General features: G+C 32.6%; 1 protein-coding gene across 1 annotated transcript in view; it reads right to left on the bottom strand.

Moving 5' to 3' along the window:
* The window catches only part of LOC110092822 (differentially expressed in FDCP 6 homolog), a 34,025-nt gene extending 25,978 nt beyond the window's left edge, over window positions 1-8,047 (bottom strand). Inside the window, exons 1-2 of the mRNA XM_020817501.2 lie at window positions 7,811-8,047; window positions 7,630-7,734 (exon numbers count right to left, since the gene is read on the bottom strand). Of these exons, the coding sequence (XP_020673160.1) occupies window positions 7,630-7,734; window positions 7,811-7,834 (129 nt within the window). The 5' untranslated portion in view covers window positions 7,835-8,047. The remainder of the gene's footprint in view (window positions 1-7,629; window positions 7,735-7,810) is intronic.
* Window positions 8,048-13,336: the final 5,289 nt, after the last annotated feature.

Genomic DNA, 13,336 nt, shown 5'->3' with positions numbered 1-13,336 from the left:
CCCCCCTATAGTCAATTTAGAGTGTAAAGAGAAGGAGAATCTGAACATATATCCTTCTTACTAACATCCATTTTGAACTACCTCTATCAAAATCAGGAAGTAAAAAGTAGCATATTCAGAATATCTTAATATATCAAATTTTCTACTCTATAACAGGAAGCGTATGTAAAATACCTCAAATAAAATGTGCACCTCAAATGAAATATAGAGCTTTACTAAACTTCTTAAAATTCACTTACATACATAAAAGTGTTTGTACAGCTCCTACTCTGATCTATTTGTACACTCAAAAAGTGTATGTATACAAAAAATTCGATCACCCTTTTTGTCTAGTGCCCTACTAGCTCATTCTCCTTTCCTGTAGTACAACCATTGTGAATAGCCTAGAGCTCACTGAAATATACAAGTAAAGTATAATAAATAATAATAATAATTTTTACAATTTATTTAAAACACATTTAAATTTCATACAAGGCATAAGAAATGCATAACATCACTTTATGTTCAATTTATTGTTCCACACTTTTATATAGGTCATGCGATGACTATAGACTTTTACAGCATTCCAGCTTTCTAATTTAATGTTGGGTCTAAATTCCAACATTTTAAAATTGAGGCTACTCTCATTCAAGATTGGGTCTGAATTCCCAACGTTTAGAATTTCGAGAGTTTAGGCTTACCTTATCAAGTCTTTCGCCTATACATGTGAGGGTTTATCCCTCATATATGACTTATTTCATCTTTCCAATATCATTCCCTTTTAACAATAATAAAACATGCTCTTGTAGTCGCTGCTTAATGAATTAACAAATGTATACATGAATAAACTAGAATAAACTATAATGAAATGCTATCATAAATATAACAAATGTGGTGCTGCAAATATAAAATTTTTAATATATTTTATGACATCATTTGAGTATTTGACCTTACTAGAAATTAGTTCTCCCAAATCCTGCTTTCTTTTCCTTTCGTACACCGCATCTAACAAACTTCTTCTCATTCAACCTAACCCCCTTCCTTTCCTCTCTTTCCCTATTGAATTCAACAAATTGATTTCACTAATCCCTATAATTCAGCAAAATGTTTAGTACCCATTACCTACTTTCTACAATAACAATATATTTACCTGTTTTCAGCTTCTCTTTCTCTTTTTCTTATTGATTTCAGCCGCACAGCTGATTTCAACCATTTACAGCAGTCTCCACAGCAGTCCTATGCTGAAATTTCAGCAACAACTACACTGATTTCAGCAATTATACACCAAATTCTGCAATTCAGTAATTCAGAAGCTCTCATTTGTATTAGATACCTGAGTTCAACTATGAAATTTCCTTACCTAAGCTTAGAAGTATCTACAGCAGCCTCTACGCTTAGAAATGAAAGGCAATGCTTTAGTTTTAATGCTTATGGCAACTGAATACAATAATCTCACTATAATTCCACTACAAGACCCCAACTCTCTCCCTACCGTTGATTTTCAACCTCTTTTAATCAGCCCATTGCAAGCATGGCTAAGTGATTTGGTTGAAGTAGATGTATCTAAATTTTTTTAAATGAAATATTAAATATTACTAATGATAATTACTATTAAATTCAATACTATTAATTGAATAACAATAAATCCTATTAAGATATTCTTCAGTGTAAATCTAGTATATATATATATGTGTGTGTGTGTGTGTTAAAAATTCAAAATAAAATTTAATGACACTAGGCTTGACATTTTGAAATGGGGGTAAGATAAAATGGAAAGATTTTAGGAAACCATTATTATGCCCAAAATATTAAACTTGCATTTTGAAATTTTGGATATTATAATCCACAATTTCGTCCTTATTATTCATTGTTTTAGCGATCGTCAAACAAATAAAGAAATTTCAGCCAAATGTCTTCTTCCCTCTCCCAAGTTATCTCTTTTTCTAACATGTATTTCCATTTTACTTTAACATAAAAGATCTGACGGTTTCTGAGCTATTTAGTATCAAAATCTAGTATTCTTTTTGGTTCTTCAGTGTAAATCAGATTCTTCCATAGCTCAATTTAATTATGTGCAATTCTTTGATAAACAACTGTAACCCTTTTCTTAAAAGTGATACATAAAAAATATTATGAATATTTGACATGTCAGTTGGAAAAGTAAGTCTATAATCAACTTTCCCAATCCTTTCAATAATTTCAAAAGGTCTTATATATCTAAGACTCAATTTACCTCCTTTCCCAAATCTGGTTGTACCTTTTACTAGCTTAACCTTTAGAAATACAAAGTTCCCAATTTCAAAATCAATTGCTTTGTGCTTTTGGGGTCATAATAGTTTTACTATCAATCCTGAGCAGCTTTTAATTTGTCTATGATTAATCTGATTTCTCTATTGCCTCATCAACTAACTCTGGATCTATAAGTTGTCTTTCTCCTACTTCAATCCAAGTTAAGGGAGTTCTGCACTTTCTACCATAAACGGCTTCATATGGTGTCATTTGCATACTTAATTAGTAGCTATTATTATAAGCAAATTATATTAATGATATGTGATCTTTCCGACTACCTCTAAAATTTAAAACACATAATCACAACAGTTCTTTCAGTACCTGAATGATTCTTTCAGATGGACCATCAGTCTAAGGATGAAAAGATGTACTGAAGTACAGATTTGAGCTAAGGTTTTCATGAATGCTTTTCCACATCCTAAAAGTGAATCTACTATCTTTATCTGAGACAATGGCTTTTGAAATGCTATGTAATATAACTCTCTCTTTCACATACAAACGTACTAATTTATCTATTGATAAGCAAAAAGTGAGTTAATTTTGTTAGTCTATTAATAATCACTCAAATATTGTCGTGTCCCTATCTGGATATGAGAAATCTCATAACAAAATTTATTGCAATTTCTTCCCACTTCCACTCAAGGATAGGCCATGATTGCAGTAGTCCACTAGGTTGTTGATGTTCAACTTTCACAATTTGACATGCTTCAACTTAGCTACATATTCAGCAACGTCTTTCTTCATACCTGGCCAATAAAATATTAATTTCAAGTTTTTATATATCTTGGTACTGCTTGGATGAATTGTATAGCCAGAATGATGAGCTTCTTACAAAATTTTATTTCTCAAATCCAGATCACTATGTAACCACAACTGATATTTATGCTTAATGCTTTCATCGGCATCAAAAGAAAGATTTAGCCTTTTCCCTGACTAGGCCAGCTCCATCAGTTTTGAATATTCACTGCTCATATTTTGAGTTTCTTTGATACGATCTATTAAAGTTAGTTTTACTATCATCTATCATCTGATGTAAGTATTCCACATTTTATAAATTTCTAACTTCTAATTGTAGATTCTCCATTTCATTCATCAATTGAACCTCCTGAATAATCATCAAATTCATCATTCCTATGGATTTGAGACTAAAGGCATCAACCAGTATTAATTTTTCCAACACAATATTCAATATCCACATTATAATCCTTGAACCATCTTCTCTATCTCAGATTGAGTTCTTTCTAAGAAAATATATATTTTAAACTCTGATGCTCAGTAAAAATTTCATATATTATCCCATAAATATTATACCTCCAAAATTTCAAAGCAAATACCACTAAACTCAGCTTTAGATAATGAGTAGGATAATTTATTTCATGTGGCTTCAACTATCGCATTGCATATGCAATTACCTTTCTATTCTGCATTAAAATATATCCAAAACACTTAAGAGAATCATCGCTGTAAATTTGGAATTCTTCAATTCCTGATGGAAGTGTCAACACTAGTGTTGTAGTCAGATGCATCTTCAATGCCTAAAAACTCTTCTCATATTTAGGAATCCACTAAAACTTAACAACATTTCTTATTAGCTTGGACAAGGGCATAGCAATTTGTGAAAATCCTTTAACAAACCTCATATAGTATCTAGCTAATCTCAAGAAGCTACGAACCTCCATAATTTTTTTTTTATTTAGGCTATTCCATAATTGATTTCACCTTTTGTGGGTCTATTAAAATTTCTACACCACTAATAAAATGTCCCAAGAAGGTAATACTCTTTAGCCAAAATTCATATTTTGCATAGAGCTGATTTTTTCTCAATGTCTCCAAAACTATCCTTAAATGTTCAACATGCTCCTCATCAGTCTCTGAGTATATCAAAATGTCATCAATGAACATTATCATAAATTGAACTATATAGTCAATAAAAATCCTATTAATCATATACATAAACATAGCAAGAGCATTTGTCAACCCAAAAGGCATAACTCTAAACTCGAATTGACCATACATGGCCCCAAAAGTCGTCTTACAATCATGATTTTAAATCAATTCCAAAAAATATTGTGGCACCTACTAACTAATCAAATAAATCATCTATGCTGGATAATGAATATTTGTTATTGATAGTCACTTTGTTATTTTCCTGCCTAATTGCCTTCCATATATCTCATATAGTGTCCCTGCTCCTAATATCCGTAGTATCACTATGGTCTTGCATTGTTTCTTCTCTCCTGAGGGAAGTCCACCTTGCGATGACCCGGTTCACCAAATCTAAAACATCTTCCAGGGCCCACTAAACACTGACCTGAATGCCCCTTCCCACATTGATCACACAAAGGTTTTTTAAACTAACTCTACTTCTGCTTATCATTTAACTTTGGTTTCTTGTTTCTGAATCGATCATCATTTCAAACATCTTCCTTTTTACTTATTTATTGCTGCTCCCAACTGTACTTAGAGAAATTCAGCTCATTTTCAATCCTTCTGACTCTCTTTGCTAAAATTGAGAATTCACTCATATCAAAAGGTGTCAATGCTAGTCGCAGTTGATCCCTAATACCTCTCAAGAGTTTGTTGCACTTCTCCTAGGTGCTAACATAATGAGGTACATAGCGGGACAAAGAAGTGAACTCAGCTTCGTATTGCATAATTGTTTTCAAACCCTGAGTCAGATTGAAGAATTAGTCTTGTAAAGCTAGTTTGGCTAAAGGAGAAATAAGTTAGTCTCTGAATACCCTCACAAAATCATCCCAGTACTATATGCTAGTGATAAGCATCTGTCCAAATTTCTCTAAGAAGTTGTGCTTGCCACCATCTTTCTGATTGTCCTTCTAGAATAAACGTGGTCAATGGTACCTTTCTATTTTTAGAACAGATCATGCCATCTAGGAAATTCCCTATCTTCAACAACTAATCCTCAGCTACTATTGGATCACTTGTACCTTTGAAGACTGATGATTTAAAAGTCTAAAATAACTTTCAATGTTGATCCACTTCACTGATAACTTCATATTTGGTTAACTGTTGGTATAGCATTTTCTCCATCGATGTCGTTTTATCAACCACTTGTGAGATCAAATGCACAATATATTGAAGTTCCTTAAACTTATTCCGCTAATTCATTTTTGTTTTTGTATCTAGCCTAGATGAGTGAACAGTCATTCTTTCTAGCAATTCCTCATACATAATTATATGTATGCATATAGATAATTCATATAATGCATGTACTCATCTGTTTTAGATACCTGAGTTCAGCAATGAAATTTTCTGACCTAAGCTTAGAGTATTTGTAGCAGACTCTAAGCCGAATCCTGCTCACTTCCCCCCTTCTGGATTGCATACTTCACTCGGCAGTAGACATCAGCTTTGAATGCCAAAGAGTGTCATTAGAATGGGAGGGAAAAAGAATGATGCTTTGGTTTTAATGCTTAAGGATCGTGAATATAATAATCTCACTAGAATTCCACTACAGATCCACTACAAGATCCCTAATCTTTCCCAGTCATTGATTTCCAGCCTCTTTTAATCAGCCAATTGCAAGCATGGCTAAGTGATTTGGCTGAAGTAGATGTAGCTAAATATTTTTAAATGAAACATTAAACATTGCTAATGATAATTACTTTTAAATTCAATACTATTAATTGAATAACAGTAAATCCTATTATATATATATATATATATGATAGAAATTCAAAATAGAAATTAATGACACTAGGCTTGACGTTTTATGGGGTACGATAAAATGGAAAGATTTTGAGAAATCATTATGCCGAAAATATTAAACTTACATAATTTTGGGTATTATGGTGGCTTCCTTTTTTATTTTGATTATATGCTATTGTCGCGGTAGTAGGTTGCGAGTTCGAGCTCTTATTTCTCAAAAATTCTCTCCCAAGGTAGCAACAATGGCAATAGAGCATGGCTTCCTTTGCATACCATTATTTGGTCTCATCAACAAAAAAATTCGTTAAATTTCAAATGTTGGATGAGGATTATGACGTTAATAGTGAAAAATACATCATTCATAATTTTATTCATGCAAATTGTTTGTCTCAAAACTTCAACTTTTGTTTAAAATTTGATTTTAAACTTAAGATGGTAAGTTGAACTTCATGTATTAAACTACATAACTTCATGATATTAAACAACATAATCAATTTATCTTATTTAAAATACAAAGTCGTGCTAAATTATATGCATGAGAAATAGTGTTAATCCTTATTTAGTATTCATGAATTGAAATGCTGCCATTAACCTTCTATTGAAGATATTGGTTTTATAATATTAAGCATAATTTTGTATCAGTGTTTGCATTTACTTCTATTATCATAGCATGTGATGTACAAAGTAAATTTTAAATTAGTTATTTTCAGTTAAATGGTGCTAATACATTGGATCAAACTACCTTAGAACAAAATCGTTTTTTTTTACCTTAGAACAAAATCAATGCATATAATAATATTTCGACAATAGGCAAAGAAATGTAACATCAATATTTTGCATATCTTAAAATGTATATATGTACTAGCAAAACAAAGCACGCTCAAGAAATTCATTATAAGACTTAAAAACAAATTACACGAGAAACTCATATTGAATTAGACAAATTCAACCTCAACAAAAAAGGTGGCAAAGAAATATGCTACTTCACTTGTGAATGAAATGAGTTTCAAAAGGTGAAATGGCCTCAAGACGATTATATTATCTTTTAGTGTCTCCCTGCCCTTGCGACCATTTTAAAGGAATACCAAATTAAATAGCCTAGAACCATCACAGAGAAATTTGATAGGTAATATTAAATGATAAATTCAGTGAAATACCATATTCAACCATCAAGTAAACTCAAAAAATGAATGAACATAGATTAAACCTAATAAAACAAGGACCATTTCATCAGGTTTTGCTTCAGATAAACAAAATCTAGGTTTATCAAACACATCCTCAGCAAATATGCATCAGAGAATGCTACAAAGTTGTCTACAAGGATATGAAGAATAACAATAAAATAAACATAATGGTGGCTATAACAAAATAAGAAATAACAGTAACGCCAGATGAACAGAGCACCAACAGCATGCCAACATAACGAGAGACGGATAAATTAATCCCCATGTAGTTCCATTCCCCTGAGCCTGATCCCCGTTGGAAAACACATCTTTACAGCTCACTCTCATTCAATTTGACAAAAAATCCAAATCGCGGCCAGTATTATTTCAACCAGCTAGCCCCAAAGTGGTACTCAACAAATATTTTACCGTCAAGCTAAACAATTAAACAGGATAACACGCCAAAATTCCAGTGGTCAAAACTAAAACCCAAATTCACTGTACAATCTACTCGGATGGGGCGCCTTACAGTTTCCGATCGCTTGAGGAGCGGACCCTGCAATAAATGCCTCCCCGATCCCGACGTTAGCTGTCTCTTGATTTTCTCCAAGCTGCTCTCCGTGTCCGCCAGATTCTGAAATCCGAAAACAGAACCAAATTCATAAAAATCGACAAAGCAACCTATTAGGGTAAGGATCGATCCAACTCACTGCTGAGCTTCCATTCGAAGCCATTAACACTTAGAAGGGTAAAAGCAAAGGGTTTTTGGTTAAGCCTCGACAAAATTGGGACTGATGAGCGGGGAATTCGTGATTGAAAATGTCGATAAATGGAGAATTAGGGCTCTGGTGAGCCTTCGGGAAATTGGAACCGGAAATAGAAAAGCCAAATAAATCGTATTCGGCAATCTGTAATCGGTACTGGGGTTTTCCGAGTGGAAGCAGTTACGACATGAGAATAATAATGAATTTGTTTTTATATATTTTATAATATCATCAAAAAAAAAATTTATTGATAATATAATTGTTCAAATTAATAAGAGTAATAAATCAAGAGGGATGGCTACAATTTTTTATAAAATTTATTGTAAAGTTAGTGGAGAAAAAAAAAATTTTAAGTTATTTTCTGCAGCAGCTTTTTAGCACAAAAAATTATTGAAAACAGTGAAGAAATTGTGTTCGAATAAAAATTATAGTTGCGGTTTGAAAAATACAAAACAGTAAACAAACTATCCATGCTTCATTTGGGATAACCTTCTTATTGCTTTCTAAAATTATTTTATAGTATAAAACTTTCCACTTAAAAAAACTTTTGTACTTAAAAATTGTTTTAAAAAATAATAAGCTATTTGAGTGTTGTTGTGCAAAATTCATCACTACAGCGCTAGGGATCTAAGGAAAATGAATGTCGCAGTACTATACATTTCTACGCTTCAGAGCCAAAATCAACATTCGAGCGCCGCAACACTTGGAATTTTGGTCGACCATAGTCAACTTATTATGAACACAATGAGCTGCAGTCACTAAGCAAAAACACGTGCTAGTTTAATTAGTAATTGTGTCATGTCAACAAGTAACACAACAAAGCAAACTTTGCAACGCCGAGATACTAGTTCATTTCTAACCATCGCGGTGCCACGTTGTCAAGCATCGAGATGCTGGAGGTCATTCTTGTACTTATTATAAATAGTTTTTTTAGTTTTGCTGTTAAGGGAGTTCAATCACTTGAGTGAATTTTTGTAATATGCATTGTCTTCCTTTAGTACTCCAAAGTAAAACCTAAGGGATGTTAGAGGAGTGAAAATGCTTTTTGAGTGGTGATCTTATCTTGTTTGTGTAAGCAACTTTGTGATTGGTGGAAGTGTTGACCTTCTCTTTTAGCATCGATCACTTGGACAAGCTTTTTGCATCTATTGTGAGTCAGTTCATTTTTTTGCATATTTCACTATTGTGTTTGATGAAAAGTCTAGTCGCGGTTTTATCATAATTCATCGTTGACCTTATGATTCATTTCTTTTGATCACATATCATCATTTTTGCATGTTTTAAAATATGGGAGATTGAGTCAGCGTCTATTTGATGAGTATTTAATGTGAGTCCATGTATTTAAGCATGAAATCTTTTGATTCATGCCTCATTTTGTGAAATAAATTGCATGAACGTGTTCGGATCATCGAGACCTTTCAAATAAGCCAATTCGTGCTCGAATTGAACATTGTTTGGTGTGCATCAAGAAGAGAATTTTATGAGAATTTTCTTAATGAACTTTATTAAAAAAGAATCCATTGTTTTCAAATATAAAATAAAAATATATACACATATATACAACAAATAATAATAATAAACCAAACTAAAAAATATATAAAATATAGAATTAATAAATACTTATAAATATTAAATTAAAAATATATATGACATATATTTAAATTAATTCCTAATTAAGTTTGTATACAAAATAATCTCAGCCCACCTTTTCATTGAAATACCTCAAAAAGACAACATTTGATATTAGCCCTTAGATCAAGGGCATCAAGGAATTCTTTGATCAATTTATCTAATATTTTGTGTTAGGTGTTCAAAAGAAAAAGGGGGTTGATTCACTCTCTCAAACATTAAGCAACTGACACTCCTCTCTCATAAACAATATTATGTGTGGAGTCCGATGTAGCTCTACGTATAAACTCCAATTAAATCTAGATAGTAAAATGGACACGTGAATATTCAATTGGATTTCCTTTTTTATTCATATCTTATCAGCCCAACCAACCCGACCTGACCCATAGTTTTTTTACTTTTTGATTGTGGGTTTTAGGGTTGTCGCTCCATTTTAAGAAAACCTGCGAAAATGCCCAAATCCAAATATTTATGACTTTTTAGGAGAACATTACATTATTCGTGGAGATGGCACGCTCACAGGACGCAAAGGCTGAAAAGAGATATGCAAACGTTCAGGAATAAAAAGTTAATTTGGTTAGAGCTGCTGCAGGTTTCAACTTATCGATAAATTTCTACTTCATCCCAAGTTGTTATAAAGTTTTCCCAAGTTTTATAATTTTTTACATGAGATACGATGTGTGGATAAAATGCATATGCTAAAATAAAGTTGCATGGAAAAAGCACATCAATGCTAAGTACCAGCGCAAGTGCAGTAAAATAAGAAGTGTGATAAGTAGTAAAATCGTGATGATACACAATAAAAATGTGTATTATTGCGCTTTCAACTATTAGGTGGATAAAATTAGGGTTTAGGCTTTCACTGTGCATTTGTTATTGCGCTTTCACTGTGCATTGCTACTATCCTTTTGGTGCGCTTTCAATGTGTTTTTTGTGATTTCACTGTGCTTTAACTGCACATTTACTACTACGCATTTGCTATTGTGCTTTCACATCGCATTGCTACTACACTTTTATTGAGTTCTACTGCATTTTTTATGCGCTTCCACTATGCTTTTCTTATACTTTCACTATACTTTTGATGTGCTTTGTATATGATTTCATTGTGCCCTCACAACACTTTCACCACGCCCAATAAATGAACTAATGATGTTGTGTTGTCATTATGGCTCCGCTGCGATGCTTCCTAACATGGATTAGTTACTTAGTGATTAGTCACATCATTTTAACTAATAGATTGTGTCCTTATTATAAGTTACAACTGCTACACTGAGGTGCTATTAAATTTTGAACACTACGGCGCTAGAAGACCGATTTGGGTGCTGAGGCATTATAAATTATGGCGTTGTGGCCCGAAACGATAAAGAACATGTTGTTGTAATGTTGATATTATGGCGCTTAGGTAGTGTCTTCAATGGTGCTACGGTGTTGTTTGCTCCGATGTCACGACATTATACGAACTTATAATTTTATGATATTTCTATATTTTTCCTACACAGTACAACTAAAAATAATACATTTTTACTGAAAATATAAGACATTATTTACACTTATCATACGGATGTTTTCAATATCCACTAAACTTCATTTAATGCATACACTGATCGTGTGTGTATTTAAAATATAGTGTGATGTATAGTCTCAACATAGGAATACTGAAATAATTATGAATCTTAAAATGGAATATTAGCATGTCTATATATAGGATGTTTGAATTTTTTAGATTATATTTTATTTAATATTATAGGTTCTATGGAGATAATAAAATTATATGAAGATCTTAAACCTTTTTTCACCCATACAATCTTGAATGAGATTTAGGGATGTATATGATCTTATTCATATCTAAAATTAAGAGTCTCATTAGAAAAATCATGTTATTTATATTAATTAGCCTAAAATAATTTATTCTCATAAGCGTCAAAGATCTTTTTGTAAGATTTTTTTTTTTAGTGACAAAAACTCTAAACATCATTTTTATTTTCAGTATGACAAGTGGTCTATTTGAAATAAGCAGTAGTAGTTAAGTTGCAAATTAGCATAACACTTCCTCATGGATTTAATACTCAACTCAATCAATTTATTATTTTATTTGGCACTTATACTTATATATTATAGTGAGCTTATATTAATTTCATATCAAAGAAAATTTAAGCATATTTTAAATTTAGCACATTTTAGTTCATATTGTTTGTATCTACTAAGCATCATAAAGGCCCATTAGTAACGCAGTTGGTAGGCAAGGCTCACACGTAGGTTTCTAATACTCGATCTGATGATATAAATCATATTTATAGAATTTAATTAGATTATAACCTCCCAAACTTCCAAGTGTTATTGAATTTAGGTAGGGGTGTCAATATTTGACACGACACGAGAACCCGACCCGGACCCGACCCAGAAAATTCGGGTTGGACACGACCCGATTTCAAAACGGGTCGGGTTCGGGTTCCAGAAATCGACCCGTTTGAAAAACGGGTAGGGTTCGGGTTGACCCGACGGGTTGCCGGGTCAACCCCCGGGTTAGGGTCGACCCGTTTGAACCCGGGTCAGTTTCGGGTTCGACCCGAACCCGACCCGTGACCCGAAATTGACACCTCTAAATTTAGGGTAGTTAATGATTAGCTGATGAAGATAGATAAGACTTTGGATGGGACGCATTATCTTGTTGAGACGAGAGTTGCATTATTAGCATTTCAGTTGGAATATGAGGTAGAACGCTGGTTGTTGGGCCAACAGAAAGATAAGTTTTAGAGTCATGCAAATACCCTGATTACTTGTGAGGAGTTTATAAAGGTGTACATGACTTGGTTTGTACCTTTGCTTGCTAGGAAATAACTACATATATATATTTTAAAATTGATTTAGTAGAATATACAGTCATACAGTATAAGGTAGAGTTTATTGGTCTCTTTAGGTTTGCTCCACAGTTGATTGGCATTTATGAGGAGAAGCATTACAAATGCTTGGATGGACTCTCAGATACTTTGAGATAGCATTTATTGGTGTATAGGATATTTTATAATTTACTATGTTAGTCAAGAGAGATAAAGGAATAAAGACTGATATAGTAGTAATTTAGTAGCAATGAACAGCGAGCAGGAAAGGGGTTTAACAGTAAGACAACTGGCAGTAGCCATTCTAGTAAAGAAGAGCAGGTTTATACTTGTTGGTTTTAGAAGGAGAGGACAGTCGATAACAAATTTTTTTTGGATTGGATAGATGAAGTGTTGCCAGCTATAGATGTTCAATCAGTGGGGTGACATTATGTGAGTATCATGGCATGAAGAATATCAGTTAGTGTTATTCATTATCAGGCTAATATTTTTTGATTTTGTTAGTTCATACACATGATTACTGAGTGTCCACAGGTTGGATCTGTTAGATATTTTGATTGGAGAATGTCAATAGTGGGTAGACCAAGGATAGTACCACCCAATCATATTCTAAGGTTTATAATGGCAGAAGTATTGGTTCATCATTAAGATGTCAGCATTTTGAAGTTTTGTGGGATGCATAAGACTTTGTTGGTTTGACTTCAATACAATCACAGGTTTATAGTTTAACACAGGAAGAAGCCAACGATTCTTTAAATATTATGATAGATATGACTTATATTTTTGCATCTCCTTATTATATTTTATTCAATTATGGATATAGTTATTTATTTATGTTAAAGAAGTGTTTTGATTCTCTTATTTTATCTTCCCTAATATTATCTATTTTTGTATATGTGGTTTTTCCTATGGGAGATAATATGGTAGCTAGTAGGGTTTATTTTTATAATTTTGAGTTTTTTTATAGGGTTTGGTGATATAGTTTTATTTTATTGTCTATTTTTGC

The sequence above is a fragment of the Dendrobium catenatum genome, unplaced genomic scaffold (assembly GCF_001605985.2).
Source record: "Dendrobium catenatum unplaced genomic scaffold, ASM160598v2 fragScaff_scaffold_665, whole genome shotgun sequence".
Lineage (NCBI taxonomy): Eukaryota > Viridiplantae > Streptophyta > Magnoliopsida > Asparagales > Orchidaceae > Dendrobium > Dendrobium catenatum.
This window is presented reverse-complemented; position numbering and strand designations above follow the sequence as displayed.